The 14,630-nt window shown below is 38.9% G+C and overlaps 1 protein-coding gene and 1 long non-coding RNA gene across 2 annotated transcripts in view; one reads left to right on the forward strand and one right to left on the reverse strand.

Annotated features, from left to right (window-relative positions):
* Positions 1–1,442: 1,442 nt before the first annotated feature.
* LOC109280886 (uncharacterized) lies at positions 1,443–14,531 on the forward strand. Its single transcript, XR_002087344.2, has 5 exons — positions 1,443–1,570; positions 2,032–2,075; positions 4,050–4,279; positions 6,692–6,731; positions 12,740–14,531. It is a non-coding gene; the product is annotated as an uncharacterized LOC109280886 (long non-coding RNA).
* The window catches only part of GABRA6 (gamma-aminobutyric acid type A receptor subunit alpha6), a 30,276-nt gene continuing 18,733 nt past the window's right edge, over positions 3,088–14,630 (reverse strand). Inside the window, exons 9-10 of the mRNA XM_006274650.3 lie at positions 9,841–10,101; positions 3,088–3,138 (exon numbers count right to left, since the gene is read on the reverse strand). Of these exons, the coding sequence (XP_006274712.1) occupies positions 3,088–3,138; positions 9,841–10,101 (312 nt within the window). The remainder of the gene's footprint in view (positions 3,139–9,840; positions 10,102–14,630) is intronic.

The raw sequence follows: 14,630 nt of genomic DNA on the forward strand, positions 1-14,630 counted from the left end.
AAGTACTCAATACACCCATAAGTAACATGTCTCCACAAAGCATCTAATAGCCAAACTAAATCTTTCTTCACTAGCATCCAAACAGATATAAAGCAGAAACTCCTCCTCTCCATGAATGTTGCTGAAGTTTGAAGACCAGTATCTGAGTCCACAGTACGTTGAATATACGTGGATCAAATCAAATCCTGAAAGTTTTTCTTTAGTTTTAAGGAGCTAATACATTGTGCTTTTCTTAAAGTGATTGGGATGTTATTAATTAATTACAACTCTCTAACCAGTAGGGTTTGTAGGTATTTAGGGGTTCTCAATTTTTGTTCTATAGTTAGGTTTTTTCTTTAGCCTAAAGAAATGAAATGTGAAAATTAATTTCTACTATTTCAATCTAGCTTTCCCTTCAGCTTAGATATATTTTTATTTTATAAACAAAATGATTTTTAAAGAACAAATGCTACTGGCAGTTAAAAACAGCTATTTAAAAATACAATAGTAAATATGTTTGTAAAGCAAAAATGAATACATTTACAAAGGTAGTCACAGAAGCCAAATACTCCTTTAAAATAGTCTTAACATTTGAGTCCCATGATGCAACTTCTAAAAACATTATATCTTTAAAGAACAAATGATAAAATATGAACTTAGTAGTCTTTATTAAATAAGCATAGTGTCTGGAGGCAAAATATGGGGAGAACTTTCTCCATTCTGGTTTCAAAGCAAACAGAAAATAAATCATTTCAGTGGCAAGTATAGATAGAAAAGGCAAACTGCTGCCAATAGAATAAAATAAACTGTGTATATGACATCTCTGTGTAGGCAGCAATTAATATAGGCCCACATGTACTGATCACTGAAATTTACTCCACCTACATAAATCACACGCATTGGAGCTCTATGCAGGTATAGAACAGGGAGTTTGAAGTCTGAGGATATAACCTATTACAGGGCTGGCCAGCTTCTGGGTAGCAGGGGGGCACATGCCTCATGGGCCATAGACCCACGGGCCACATGCTGCCTGAGCAACATTCCTCACTGCCCCTCCTTAGCTATGTGGGTAGCATGGGCAACCCAGTCCATCTCTTGCCATATGGGCAACCCAGGTCTCCTCCTGCCACCTGGTCAGTGCCTTCCCACTGCCTCCAGGAGCTGAGGGAAGAAGAGTTTGGATATCTTGGGCAGGACCCATGGGGACATGGAGGCCAGGCAGGAGCCCAAGGAGGTGTATGTTAATCCCTCATGGGCTGGATGCAGCCTGTGGGCTTCCTGTTAGACAGCCATGACCTAGTGCATTCAGTCTCATTTGCCAGACTGGGAAGAGCTGCAATGCGGCAACTAAAACCATATGCTCTGTTCATGTAAATGGTGTCTTTTCAGTGAATGCAAAGGCACTCTGACAACTTGCAGGAGGTATCTAGTCCCTAATTATCATCTTGCTTTAATGCAGGTGGCTGGTTTAGATCAGGCCTGTCTAAGTTCAAAAGCTGCTGGGGGGCCACTTGACCCAGGGGCCTCACCAGTGGGGAACCATGGATCGTGGGGGCCACCCAGGCTGCACATCCCATGCGCATGTGTACAGGTAGGCTCTTCTCCCATTGCTGCACCACACATGCAGGTGAATGCCCCCTATGCTGGTGCACCATGCATATGTGCAGAGAGGCATGCTTCTGTGCAGCATGGCGCCCCACCTCACCTGTGTTATATGGGCCTTCCAGGCTGCTGGCTTCCCTGGCACTTCAGGATGCTCTGTGTTATGCCTTGAGCTTTTGGTTGCTGCTGCTTTGGAAAAAATAGGGGTAGCACTGGCCAGGTGGGAACCCAGGGGCTGCATGTTAACCCCTCACAGACTGCATGTGGCATACAGGCTGCCAGCTGGACAGCCCTGCTTTAAATGAAGCAAGAGATTCTTTACAATACTTGCAGCTACAAAAGTGTCAAATTTAATTTTCCTGTTGGTGCTAATTCAAATTAGATGTAAAATGGTCATTACCAATGTCAGCATTCTTACCCTTTTTCTACTGTATATTCTTTGTTTCTCAGCCTGAACAGTATCTAACAAGAAAGAAGACTCTTTATTTTATTAGGTAAGTGTTCTTCAATTACAATCTTAAAAAAGGTGCTGGAGCTGAATGGTGGCAATATTGTGAATTGACAGGAGAAATATGTTACAAAAATACCACATCAAGACCTTGCATTAAACAGAGTGTGAATCAAACTATAATGCTTTCACCTTTACTAGTGATAAAAGGGGCACTGAGTTTTGTCTCCATAAAGCCATCAGTAAGATAACTTGCAGAACTAAAATTCACCAGATCAAGAGCTTATATTTTTTTTCTTTTTTCCTTATGTTTTGTTGGTGTTTTATAATATCCAACAAACATTTAACTTAAAAATTACATTTGAACAAGATGGTAAACAATGCTACAGGGCGCATCTACATGGTGCCTAAAATGGAGGAGCACACCACCAGGGTGACATAGCAATCAAATGGGTCTACAGATGATGGGCAGCTATGTTGCTGTAGTGCACCATACAGTGACATAGCACATCACTACAGTGATATAGGGCAACATCCGTTATTTTTATCCAATATACAACATCCATTATTCATTAAGCATTCATTAAGAAAAAGTGATTGAAAAGCAGTCCTTTTTCATAGGACCTCTCAGTGGATATTAGGGCAAATTTTTAGCTGGTGTAAACTGGCACAGTTGACATCATCATTGTGTCATCATCTTAAGATGTCTTTTATTAGTAACTATTAACAGTATTTAAGAACCAATGTGACTTTTGATTAAAGAACTAATGTGACTTTTGATTAAAGGTAAACTCTTATACATTTATGAAAGAATCAGAACATACACAATTCTCAGTTCTGGACCATATACTGAATAAGCAAAGAACAGATAGTAGAATCGACATAATTTATCCTTAAAACCAAAAATTTGCAAATAATCTGTCCCTTTAAAATGCCCGAAGTTGAAATTTCCAGGGAAAGTCTTATATAGTTGCACAATGTTTGACACTGAGAGCAAGTAAAGACAGGTACATATCCTAAAAGACTTTTGCTGATTTGTCAGACCTGTATTGAGTTCATCAGTTGGGCTCATAGTCATTTTGAAGATACATTGCACTGGGTTCAAAAACCTGAAAGAAAAGGTTCAAACAGAAATGTCAGTTGTGCTGCCAGCAATGCAGAAGTTAAACAACAACAGAACTCATCTGCTTTAGATCTCTAGTTGTAGCAATGGGCTTAAAACAGTGAAACACCAGAAGTAAGGTGTTTTGGGGTTTTTTGTGTTGTTTTTTTTGCAGGGGGGGGGGGGTGTAGAAGCAGAACTTCCTACTTGGATCAGTGAAGCTCAGATCTAAGAATGCATCATGATGATTCCAGTTTTTTTTTCCCTCCTGCACTTTAGTTTGGCCACGTTTAAAGTGAAATATGATATGATATATATTGCATAGGTCAGCTAGGCCTTACGAATATTCTCACATTATTTATGTTAAATGCCTTTTCAGTTCTCACGTCTCTATTCTGATCTATCCACTCTACTGCAAAAACTAATTCCTGTCACATCTCTGCTCCATTCACTCCTTAGCTAGTGTCTACTCTGCTTTTTCAGTCCTCAGAAAAAACATTTTTCTTCACTTCACCATGTAGCTCTCCCACCTCCAGTTACTCTCCTGCTGTTACCTCATGCCCTGCACTTTAACTTAATGACCTTTTGCTTCCCTTCTTCTTCAAGTGTCTATAAAAGTTGACCTCTGCCTCAAATGTAGCCTCTTTGCCATGTAACACTCTTCCTTCAAGTCCTCCTCAGAACTGACTCTTCTGAAACAGTTCAATATTATAATATATTAAAATAGAATAAAAAAACTCTGTAGAAAGAGCAGAACTGATTATTCTAGAAAGGCAGTGCATAAAAGGGTAATGTGGCAAAGAGCATACAAAATAATGAATACAACAAAGAAGTAAGATTGGGCACTTGGCAAGGGACTTAAATGTATTGAAAGGCAGTAAATTTAAAGCTGAAAAAATGAAATTCTTTTTCACACAGCATGCAATTAGCTGGTGGCACTCGTTGCCAAAAAGTATAATGAAGCCAGGAGCTTGGCAGGACTCAAGAGGGAGTTGGACATTTACATGGTTATCAAGACATCTAGACCTACAATAATCAGGACTGGTTTAACAACAAAAACCTCATGTTTCAAGTCATAAACCAAGCTGTTAGTGATGGTGAGAAGATTATTCCATAACTGTCTACTCTAGGACGTCTTTCTCTGAAAGGTATATTGCCTTGTTAAGAGCATACTGGGTTGGATGAGCTTGTGGTCCATTCCTTAATGGTAATTCCTATAAGTTATTCATTGAAACCTAGTCACCCAGTTCTGTGGGAGACCTGCTATGTATATGGAGGAAATTATCATCCCTGTATAACTTTTTCCAAAGTTAGTGTTTCTTTGGGTTCAGTAAAAACTGCCCTATTTCTTTCCCAAAGCTTATTTTTTCATTTTCCGTTTAGAAATGTCTGTATCTGGGCTGTTTGCCTGGCTGTATGCTATTTTGTTTCTTATGAGGGAAAGGGGTGAGGTTATTGTTTTTTCTTGTTTGCTGTCTTTTTTTTTTTAATGGGTACCTCCTCAACACAATATTATGAGCATGGAAATAGAGGTGGCAGAATTCCAGTTTCACCACATTTTTATTCCTTCCATTTAAATTATGAATTGACTTTACAGAGAAAGGGAATAAGTCCTCTTAGAATAGTGATTTTAAATGCTTTGTTTTCATATTATAAATATGTACCAAACTGTAGCAGTATTTTTTTCATGCGGCTACAGTTAAGCATCTGTCAGCACTTCCAGAGACTTGTAAAATTATCAAAATTTACTATAGTCTAAAAACTAATACTAAATTTATGGCTTGGGAGTCTTTCATATAAAATGTTAAATACTTTATTTTTTCATTATTAATTATGGTGGAAAAAAAGAAGTTGGAGACTAGTAACCACTAATCATAAAACCTAGTACATAGAAGACAGAACATTGTGTTAGATTCACTGCCCTACTCTGCTATTATAACTGCTGACTTGCCACACCATGGGTACTTTAGTCCTGAACAACTGTTAAGCAGTAATAGCCAATTATTTCAAATGCAGCAAATCATGTGATGGATTTATGAGGTAGATAACTGATATTCAGGGACAAAGGAAACTCATTTCTACTCATGACCTAACCAGGAGAGTCTAGGGCAGGACTTTTCCCTATCTTCTCCATGAACAGAAAATTCACTTAAAACATCTACAATTTTCTTCCAACTGTTTCTGAAGATGCTGCTATTTTTTTTTTTTTAAACAGGAAAAAAGCACAGTTACAGAAAGTTTGCTGAAGGGATGCACTAGCTTGTCTGATCCAAAGAGTTGTGCTTAGTTCAAGACCAACTTGAGAGATGCAGGACAGGAGTTCAGCTTTTTTATGCTGTTTTGGCTATCCCCTTGGCTTGACATCATTAAGATCAACTAAATAACATCAAGCCAGTTAGAAGGCTGCCAAAGGTTTGCTTTGAGCAGCCAGGTTTCAGAAGGGTTCAGTGACATCCCAGTAGTCCATCTTTTCTTTAGCCATACTATACTGGATAGACACTGGAGAGAGATCTTATGATCTATCATGGGAGGATTCCACTATGCAAAGAAATTACTACAATGTTTGGATCTACTGGGTTTGTGAATACCTTGCACTGATGGACTGGTGCAAATGTACCACGAATCTAGTGCAATGTTTTTGGTATATACTATATATTGATCATTTGGCATAAATGCACAATTATTATTTTTTAACTTGTTGAAGTTGTTCGGTTTGGCACATAGTGGGTGTGTGTACATGAGATGCTAACTATGCAGTAGCCCAATAACACTCTGCAGAAGTGTGCTAGGCAAAAACTGTGCTAATAGGCTACTGCACAGTAGTATTAGGATACTGCATAATTAGGGCACATCCAGATGAGCACAGTTGTGCAGTATGTGATGCCACAAAACATACCACGCAGTCCAGTGTTCTCCGTGCTGCAATGGCATGCTGCCAAAGAGTGCGCTGTGTTGGTCCTTTTTTTTCCATGGGGTTTTTTGACCCCTGGATATCCCCTTTTTTATTGGATATCCAGGGGTAAAAAAAAAAACATGGGAAAAAAGGACCGGCGCAGCGCATGCTTGGGCAGCAAGTGCTGCTGAAAAACGGAGCTGGCCCACCTGGACCTCTTCCGTGGCTATTGGCCAGGTTCTGTGCAGCAGAATCGCCATGGCTACAGCCCTGGGAGGCCCCCAGAACCCCAGGTAAAGATGCTGGGGCCAACCTAGTGCTGGCTTCAGCCTCTCCTACCTCACCCAAGGCAACTTGCTGCATGCCAAAGAGCACATGGCACAGGTGTTCCCCAGCAACAAGTAGCTGCGGTGCAAGGTGTGCTGCTGCTAGTTGTCCCCAGGGAACCAAATGTCCACACGTGTGGACGCACCCTTAGTGTCTTTGTAAACCTGTGTGCTGGTACTTGCACAGTACCACCAGTTACAGTGCATTGATTTAGTACTTAGTTATGCAAGTACTAAACTTAATGTGTAGTAATTACAGTAGTACATTAATGAATGTGTAGATGCACCCAGTGAATATTATATACAATGTTAAAACAGTATTTTCCCCTTATTTGTCTTAGGATTTGCTGCAATTGTTTGTCCTAGGATCATCTCAGTTGGGTAGGTTCACTATACTTGCTGTTCTTCATAATATTCAGAATAAGGCAAAGATGGAAAAAAATATGTGAGAAAATGAAATCTACTTCTAGTGTCTCTGTATATCCCGTATATTAATTTCATTTTCCTTCTTATCATTTTTGCAAAAGTGTACTATTCCTGATAAGAAAAATGCTTAATGGTAACAATTTTACATTTTATAAAGCACTGCACACCATAATGAATCCCAAAGTACTTTACAAATTTTATTATCTGATACATTAAATAAACTATACAAGAATCACTTGGTTCACTAGCTCCTGAAATGCAGCCATCTCTGATTTGGGCAATAAATGTAACTATTTAATGGTGCAAAGAAACACTGCACAGAATTTTGGGACCTAATCCTTATCTTGATTGAAATTACTCAACCCAGATGATGATCTGAAACCAGGTCACTGAAGTAAGAGAGAATGCTACAGCTTACTGAAAGCAAGGGACAAATCTGGGAACAATATAACTATCATTCCATTGCACCAATGTTAACACCCTTGCTTTTGCAAAAAGTACCAAGAAGCTTTAGTAAGTATGAATGACAGAGTTTCATTTCTATTACTCATCCAAAAGAAGGTGTATCAGATCTTTAGCTACCTAAAATTGCATTCCCTCTGTTGAATTAGTCATTGGAAAGACACTAGTTTAAAACAGCTGAAGATCTGACTGAAGCTGTAGCCACAATCTTCACCATATCAGTGTATTGATTCTGTATACATTAAAAAGCCAGAAGTTCTAGCCCCTAAAAACACCAAATCCCTTTATTACTATGCCTATGCTAAGACTTTCGTAAAGGTCACCCAATCAGAAACGTTCTCAGACCACCCCTGTTTAAATTGGCATATCATTTAATGTGGATATTTCATAAAATCTGACTACACAAAGTATAGACATTGCATTTATTTGTGAAGCCAATTAAAATTATACCTTTGGGAAATCTGCACAACACCAATCCTGACTGGACAACAGTTTACATCAGTGAGATGTAAATCTGTATATTAAAATCCTACAAAACACTTATGCTTGCATTTCCCTTTGCACTCCAGGCCTGGGGCCAAAGCCAAAGCTGGAGCTTCTTGCCCTGAACCAGTACTTGAATCTAAGATGAAGCTTTATTTTCCCCATGTTGTTTGGGGAAAACACCTCATAAATACAGTGTATAATTATCATTGTAAAAAACTGAATAAACTAGGGAACAGTATTAAAATACACATAGTTCACTTTTTTTTTTAAAGATTAAAACACTATAACTAGAATGAATCATTTTGATGAAGCAGATTCAAGTATATGGATTAAGCTTCATTGCTACTTTATGTAAATTATGTCATCAGAGTACTATTAGGTACCAGTATACTGTTAGACAAACACTTGGTTGGAAATGGTTTTCAGTCAGGGATGATCCTGGCTTGAGCAGGGGGCTGGATTAGATGACTTCATGAGCACCCTTCTAGTCCTACTTTATGATCCTAATGATTTTTATTATTTGTTAAAGGAATTTATTTCATATTCCATACTTAATTACTTTGACCTGGTCTTGAAATTGAGTTGATTTATACTTATCTATATTGAAACAAATCCTACAAACCCTGACTATAGTCCCAACTGTGTTTACCAGAGTACCCTTTTAACTATAGCTGTGGTGGAGGATTTCTGCTATGGTATAAAGCAAGTAGTGAAGAGAATTTCCTAGTTGTGTGTAACTTTGGGAGCGTTTAAGAGTGATACATTAAAAACAGTTATAGTCTGCACTGTTTTTCTGGTTTTTAGAAACCTTTAAAAAATCTGGGGTTAATAGAAATAGTAACATATATTTACTATTTATATTATACTATTTACTAATATATATATTATATAAAATATAAAAGTTTAAATATTTCATAGCTACTTTGGAAAACCATCAATAACACTGATTAATTTTACAGTCCTCAAATTAGGATTTTTATTGCAAATCAGAAGAGCTCCATTGAAGTCAACAGAGCTATCTCTGAGAGTGGTAACTAGAGACCTGGTCCTTAAACTGCTTTGCTACAAGTATATATAATAATTATACACAACAACTAACATATCTAACACAACAGCTTTAGGTGAACTTGAATACATATTCAAATGTGCATACAATACATATTTTAATATATCAACATTTAGTTCTATTTCTGATTATTTAGTCTTGTCCAAATGCGACAGTTTATCACAAGTGCTAAGTGAGTTTACAATGTGCATTGCAAAATATGAGGTTGAAAGACAACATGGTAATGAAACAAACAAATATAGTATGTATCATTCCTCTGTTCAATGAGTTGTATTTAGGTGAAGGAGAAAGAGGGACATGGGGAGTCATGAGAATTTAAATTGTCAAAAGAAAGATGTAAAAGTGTAATGACTGCATAGAAATGATAAACTCGTTATCAAAACATTATCCCACAATGCAGTTTATATGAAATGCATCATTGCTGAACCTCTTAAACCTCGTAAAATAATGCTGGGACTACTGAGGAGAAGTCATTTCTCTGTTTAATGCAAATAAAACTATTTTTTTTTTAAAGAAAGTTCATAAAAGTGTGTGTGTGTCAGAGAAAAGATAAACAAAGGATCATAGGGATTAAAATGTATAATAATAATGAATCCATATTCAGAAAGAATCCATTGTACATAAAGTCCCTTTTTCCCCAACAGAAAATGTTTAGAATATTTTGAACATTTTACACGGACATTCTAAAATAAACTCTTACTTATCCTATTGAGGAAATCTTGGGAGATATTAGGGTTCTTATCTCCTCTGCTGCATTGCTTCAGCAAATACCTTCCTTGCTTCAATTACAAAGATTAAGCAATGGAAAAATAAGGTTTATATATTTGTTGAGAATACTGCTGAAAATGCAGTCAAAGACAATTGTCCTGGTCTTGGTCAAAGTCAAAAGAAAGTAGAAATAAAAGTTTTAGATGTGGCCTTCCATATAGAATAACTATGCTGTATTGAAAACATCTTTGTCACTAGATGCTATTTACAGTTGACTATTATAGATTGATAGCAACACCTATTTTCCCCCGAAAGTTACAAGAATTAAATGCTACTACTCACTTCCATAGTGTCTTTTGAAAGGTAAACAATCCAATATACTAGGTTGAATCCTGCAAATGCTACTGGAAAGAGGATCCTGGAATACTGGTCTATTTTACTAGTGCTTCCAATTTCTGGTTCTGGTGGTGGAGCTGGTGGAGGAACTGATGCTGGTTGAACTCGATACACGGTATTAGGCATTATACTGGCATCAGGAGACAGGTTTCCCTGAGATGTCATGGGATTTGTTCGCTTCTTCAGGTTACAGCTGGAATGAGAGGGCTGGGGGGAGAAAAATGCTTATTATACAGGTTCCAGACTCTCGGCTCTGCGATTTGACTTGCACATTTACAGATTTCTTTCAAAATAGTGAAATCACCCATCTTGCAATCTGATGCCCTTCTACTTGTCTTTCCAATATTTTCTTTTATTCCTCTACTTCAGCACAGCATAGACATACAACTGATGTATACACACATGCTAATGACCAGAACCTGTCAACTATATTCAAGAGCACAATTCCCATGAGACATACACGAACACATCTGAGGACATCTGTTCAAAAACATTGACATAAGAGGATAAAAGCAAAATTCCTCTACACATGTGTGGGTGGTACCGTCTTTATATAAGGAGGCTGGGTGAAGGGTAAAGATTAAAAATGTAGCTGAACAGGAGAGAAAATTAAGGGTACGTCTACAAGGAATTCCAGAGACATGGCTACATCAGCGTGCTGAGGACTTTAGGTAAATACTTGATGGCTTAAGACAGGGCTGTCCAGCTGCTTAGTGGCCAGGGGATGCATGATGCCCCATGGGCTGCACCAGTGCAGACCTCCAGGTGCTCCCTCATTGCACTAGGCATGGAAGTGCTCCCTACCTCCCGCTGCATTGGGCATGCAGGTGGTCCCTCCCCCACTGCACCAGGCATTTGGTCATTTCCCTGTCCCACTCCACTGCAGGTGCACAAGTGCTTCAACCACTCCAACTCCCTAGGTACAGGCTTTTCTACTGTGACAGTGGGCCAGTACCCCATGCCATGGGCTTTCTTAGCACCATGGGGTCTGCCATGTTGCCCTGCCCTGTCCCCTGTGTCACAGCAGGAAGTAAAAGACAGGTGAAACAGGAGTCTTGAGCCTCTGGAGGCAGCTGTAAATGGGGGGGAAACAGTGCCAAGTGGGAAACTGGGGACCACAAATTAACCCCTCATGACTTGTATGTGGCCTACGGGAGGCCATCTGAACAGCCCTGGCTTAAGTCTATACTCATGCGGCTATTTGCAACCTAAGCTAGCTCAGATATGTCCACGTGAGATGTTAGCATTTCTTTGTGCTGCGGTGTAGATGTACCCTAAAAGAGAGAAGACAGATTAAAAATGGCAAATGAAAAGAAATTAACTAAATATGTGCTTGAGACATTGCCTTTAGTGCCTTAGTCTACATGGAATTCAACCCTTACAGATGTGTATGTCTCTTTCGTTCCAACAAAAAATGTATGCAAAAAGATGAGGAGAGATGCTTATCACTTGGATATGAGAACTGAGGCTAAGAAGAGATATTTATCTTTGAGATATGGATTTCTCGGATCCTCTTCAAATGAGGATTGTCTACTTTTTTTTTTTCTCTTTTTTTTGGCATTACTAATCCAAAAGACAGTAAATTCTGCTGTCTCTACTACTTAGTAGAACATCATTAACCCTTGCAGCTTTCCTATGAAAGCCCACTCCTCTGAGGCCAAATCCAGACATGAGGCAATGTGTGGTTAGTGATTCTGTGAACCTCTTTGTGGTGCCACAAACCACATGCCCAGCATGTTGAAACATGACCCTCACTGCAGATTTCCAGCACGGGGGCAAAATATGCTACCCCGGTAGGAAAAAACGCCATGAGTAAAGCAGTGTGGCACACACCACAGAAACATGCACCAGCAGACATGGAGACTCCGTTCTCCTGGGAGACGCTGGCTGCTGGCCAGAGCATCTCCCTTCCTCTATTTCTGCCCCGGTTCCTCCAGCACACTGCGAGCCAGGAGGAACAGGGAACAGCAGTTTCCCTGAAGCAGGGTATTGCTTCACACCAGAGCTCACATGTAGAGGTGTGTGAAATGGCAAAAGTAGCAGAACAAATTTGTGCTTTTTTTTCCACTGCAAATGCATGTCCCTACTTGTGGGGACGAGCCCTCAGCTTGCAACTTAGCCATGAAATCTTTAATATCTGGCTGGACCTGTAGACATGTTCCAAACAATTCAGAGTTCTGTTTATTACTTTTCCATCCTATCTGTTTCAGAAGAGCTGAAAGCAGGTCCTGAATGCAGTGAAGCTGAATGAACTCACCTGAGACTCCCTAATCGCCAAGGATGTGCCTATTCACAATGCTACTTTCATTCTATGTGGTTTCCTGTAGTTGATATTTTCCCCTCAAGTTTAGATGGCAGTGGATTCACTGACTAAATAGGAAAGGTGAGCCAGTGATTAGAGCTCTAATCATAGACAGACCTGTATTCAGTTTTCTGACTCTGCATAATTTGCTATAAAGAAGACAGAGGCAAGAAATACATTCCTTTCTGTACAAGACAGTAACATTCTCTGTCTCTCTCTCTTTACCCTGTCACCTTTTCTTTCATGGGTGCCAAATTCCCTATTCACACCAAGTCAAATAACCGGTGAATGCCACATTTTGCATAGAACTGGATCTAAGGGCCCTGCTACGCATTCAAATTAAAGGTGGATAAAAACCAGCTATAGAGTTGTTACACATTTTGAAGCACTAACTTTATAGTTGCCTAGCTCTTTTTATAGCTGGATAATCTTTTTTATTATGTGATAATAACTACTTTGTACAATTGGCTAGTCTAAATGTATTGTGTGATAAATCAGTCACTGGCATAATATAGTTAACATGTATGATTATGTATTTTCTAGGTACACGGAAACTGCTTTTGGAGGGGGATCATATACAGATGTCACAGAAACATGTTCACTTATGTAAATCATAAAAATAATCCTCCTCTCTGCAAACTGACTGAGAACAAGCCATTACTTTCATACCATTTGCTTTGTAATTCCTCTGCTTTGAATCTGGAATGTTACTCCTACAAGGTAGCTTGTCTTTTGCTTTACTCCAGAAATGCTTGTTTTTTCTACAGTTCAGGAGAATAGCAGATTAAAGAGAATTTGTTATTACACAGGGCCAATTATCATACAACAACATTATGATGTGCATTAGACTATGTTCTTCTCTCGGTTACCTAAGTAATATTGAGAATCGCTTCAATGCAGTAACAGAAATATAGCACTGCCCAGCTGGTATAAACAGGAACAGAAATAGGCCCCTGCCACTTGAGGGTAGCATTTGCTGCCCATATGGTAAAAGATTTCATTATTCTCCTTTGCAGTTTTATTAATACTGCTGTGGGGGTTGGGCTTTCCAGACAATTCTGGCAATTGTTTAGTAAAATGGAATTTGAACAATTCTTTCTTTTGTGTATCCTGAATTTTCATAAATAAATATCTCCACTTGCTCTGAAAGAATGTCTTTTTCTGCCCTAATGAGAACTTATGAGGCTTTTGCCATGAGGAATTGCTAGTGTCTCCTAGTCAGAGTAGTGGTCTCTTCCCATTTTAACTTCTGTTTTTTGTTGGATGGCCCAACTGTCTACCTCCTTCATTTGCAAAATCCTTGATATCAGATTAAAAGTCTGGACTATATTATTAGTCCATTTCTTTTGTACTGCTAAGCTATATAGAGGACATGAATAGAAAGGACAAAGGACCCGTTAGCTCAGGTCAGCAAAAGGAGGTAACAGTCTGGACCTACTATTCAAACTAAATTGCAAAAGCATGGGCTCTGTGACATTTGAACTCTGGGATGTGGCTAGAGTCATTGATTTGCTTTATTTGGATTTTCCCTTTGAAGTGTTTTTATCTGACAAGGAACTGTAGCCTCCAGTGAGGTGCTAAGATCTCGGCCCAAATATTAAGGAAAGAGTACTTTCTAGGGTATTACATTGTTTCCTATTTTGGCAGAATGTACTAAACAAATTTGTGCAGCACCCCTAAGAGAGCCTCTCAAATGCAGTGCATTGCTTTACAAATTGCTGAAGACACTAGGTGTTAAAGGACATAACCCTTTTAAAGGTAGGGACAAGTTGTTTTATACTGAAATTAAACAAAAGTATCTATTCCTGCAGTTTGACTCATGTGAATGTACCTTTGTATCAGTATGGAGTACTGCTACCATCAGTGGGACTCCATGTGCAATTAACTGTCCAGCATTGTGGCCTGCACAGCAGGATCGGGGCCTAATTTGGCACATAATGGAACACAACTAAAAAGGAAGTGCTATGTCATGGAGATAAATAAGGTGAAGTCTGGATCTATGTATGCTGTTGCAGTTCATTTGACCAAATCCCTCATAAAGTCGACAGAGCAGCTTCATCTAGTCTATCAAGGGACTAAGGTCCATGAGTTATCATTGACTTTCCTTGGATCTATGCATGCTCAGTGTATCTCAGGAAGCTCTCCGCAAACTGTGAATCAGGGCCTTAACTCCAAATAGAAAAGAGAGCAAAGACAGCTGTAGACTCTAAGTTATTCTTCATTCTAGCCCTCTATAACTTTATCTGGATGCTGTAACTGTTTTATAAGTGATTTTTATGTGTGTAATTATTTTTCTCAGGATATTTCTAATAAAAATATTGTATTTTTAAATGCATCTGTTGACCAGGTGTGGGCAATTATTTGGGCTGGAGGGGCACTTAAGGAGCTTTGGTGCGCTGTTGCAGGCCAGGATCTTGCTGACCTGTCCCAGTGT

This window comes from Alligator mississippiensis, chromosome 9, assembly GCF_030867095.1.
Source record: "Alligator mississippiensis isolate rAllMis1 chromosome 9, rAllMis1, whole genome shotgun sequence".
Classification (NCBI taxonomy): Eukaryota; Metazoa; Chordata; order Crocodylia; family Alligatoridae; genus Alligator; species Alligator mississippiensis.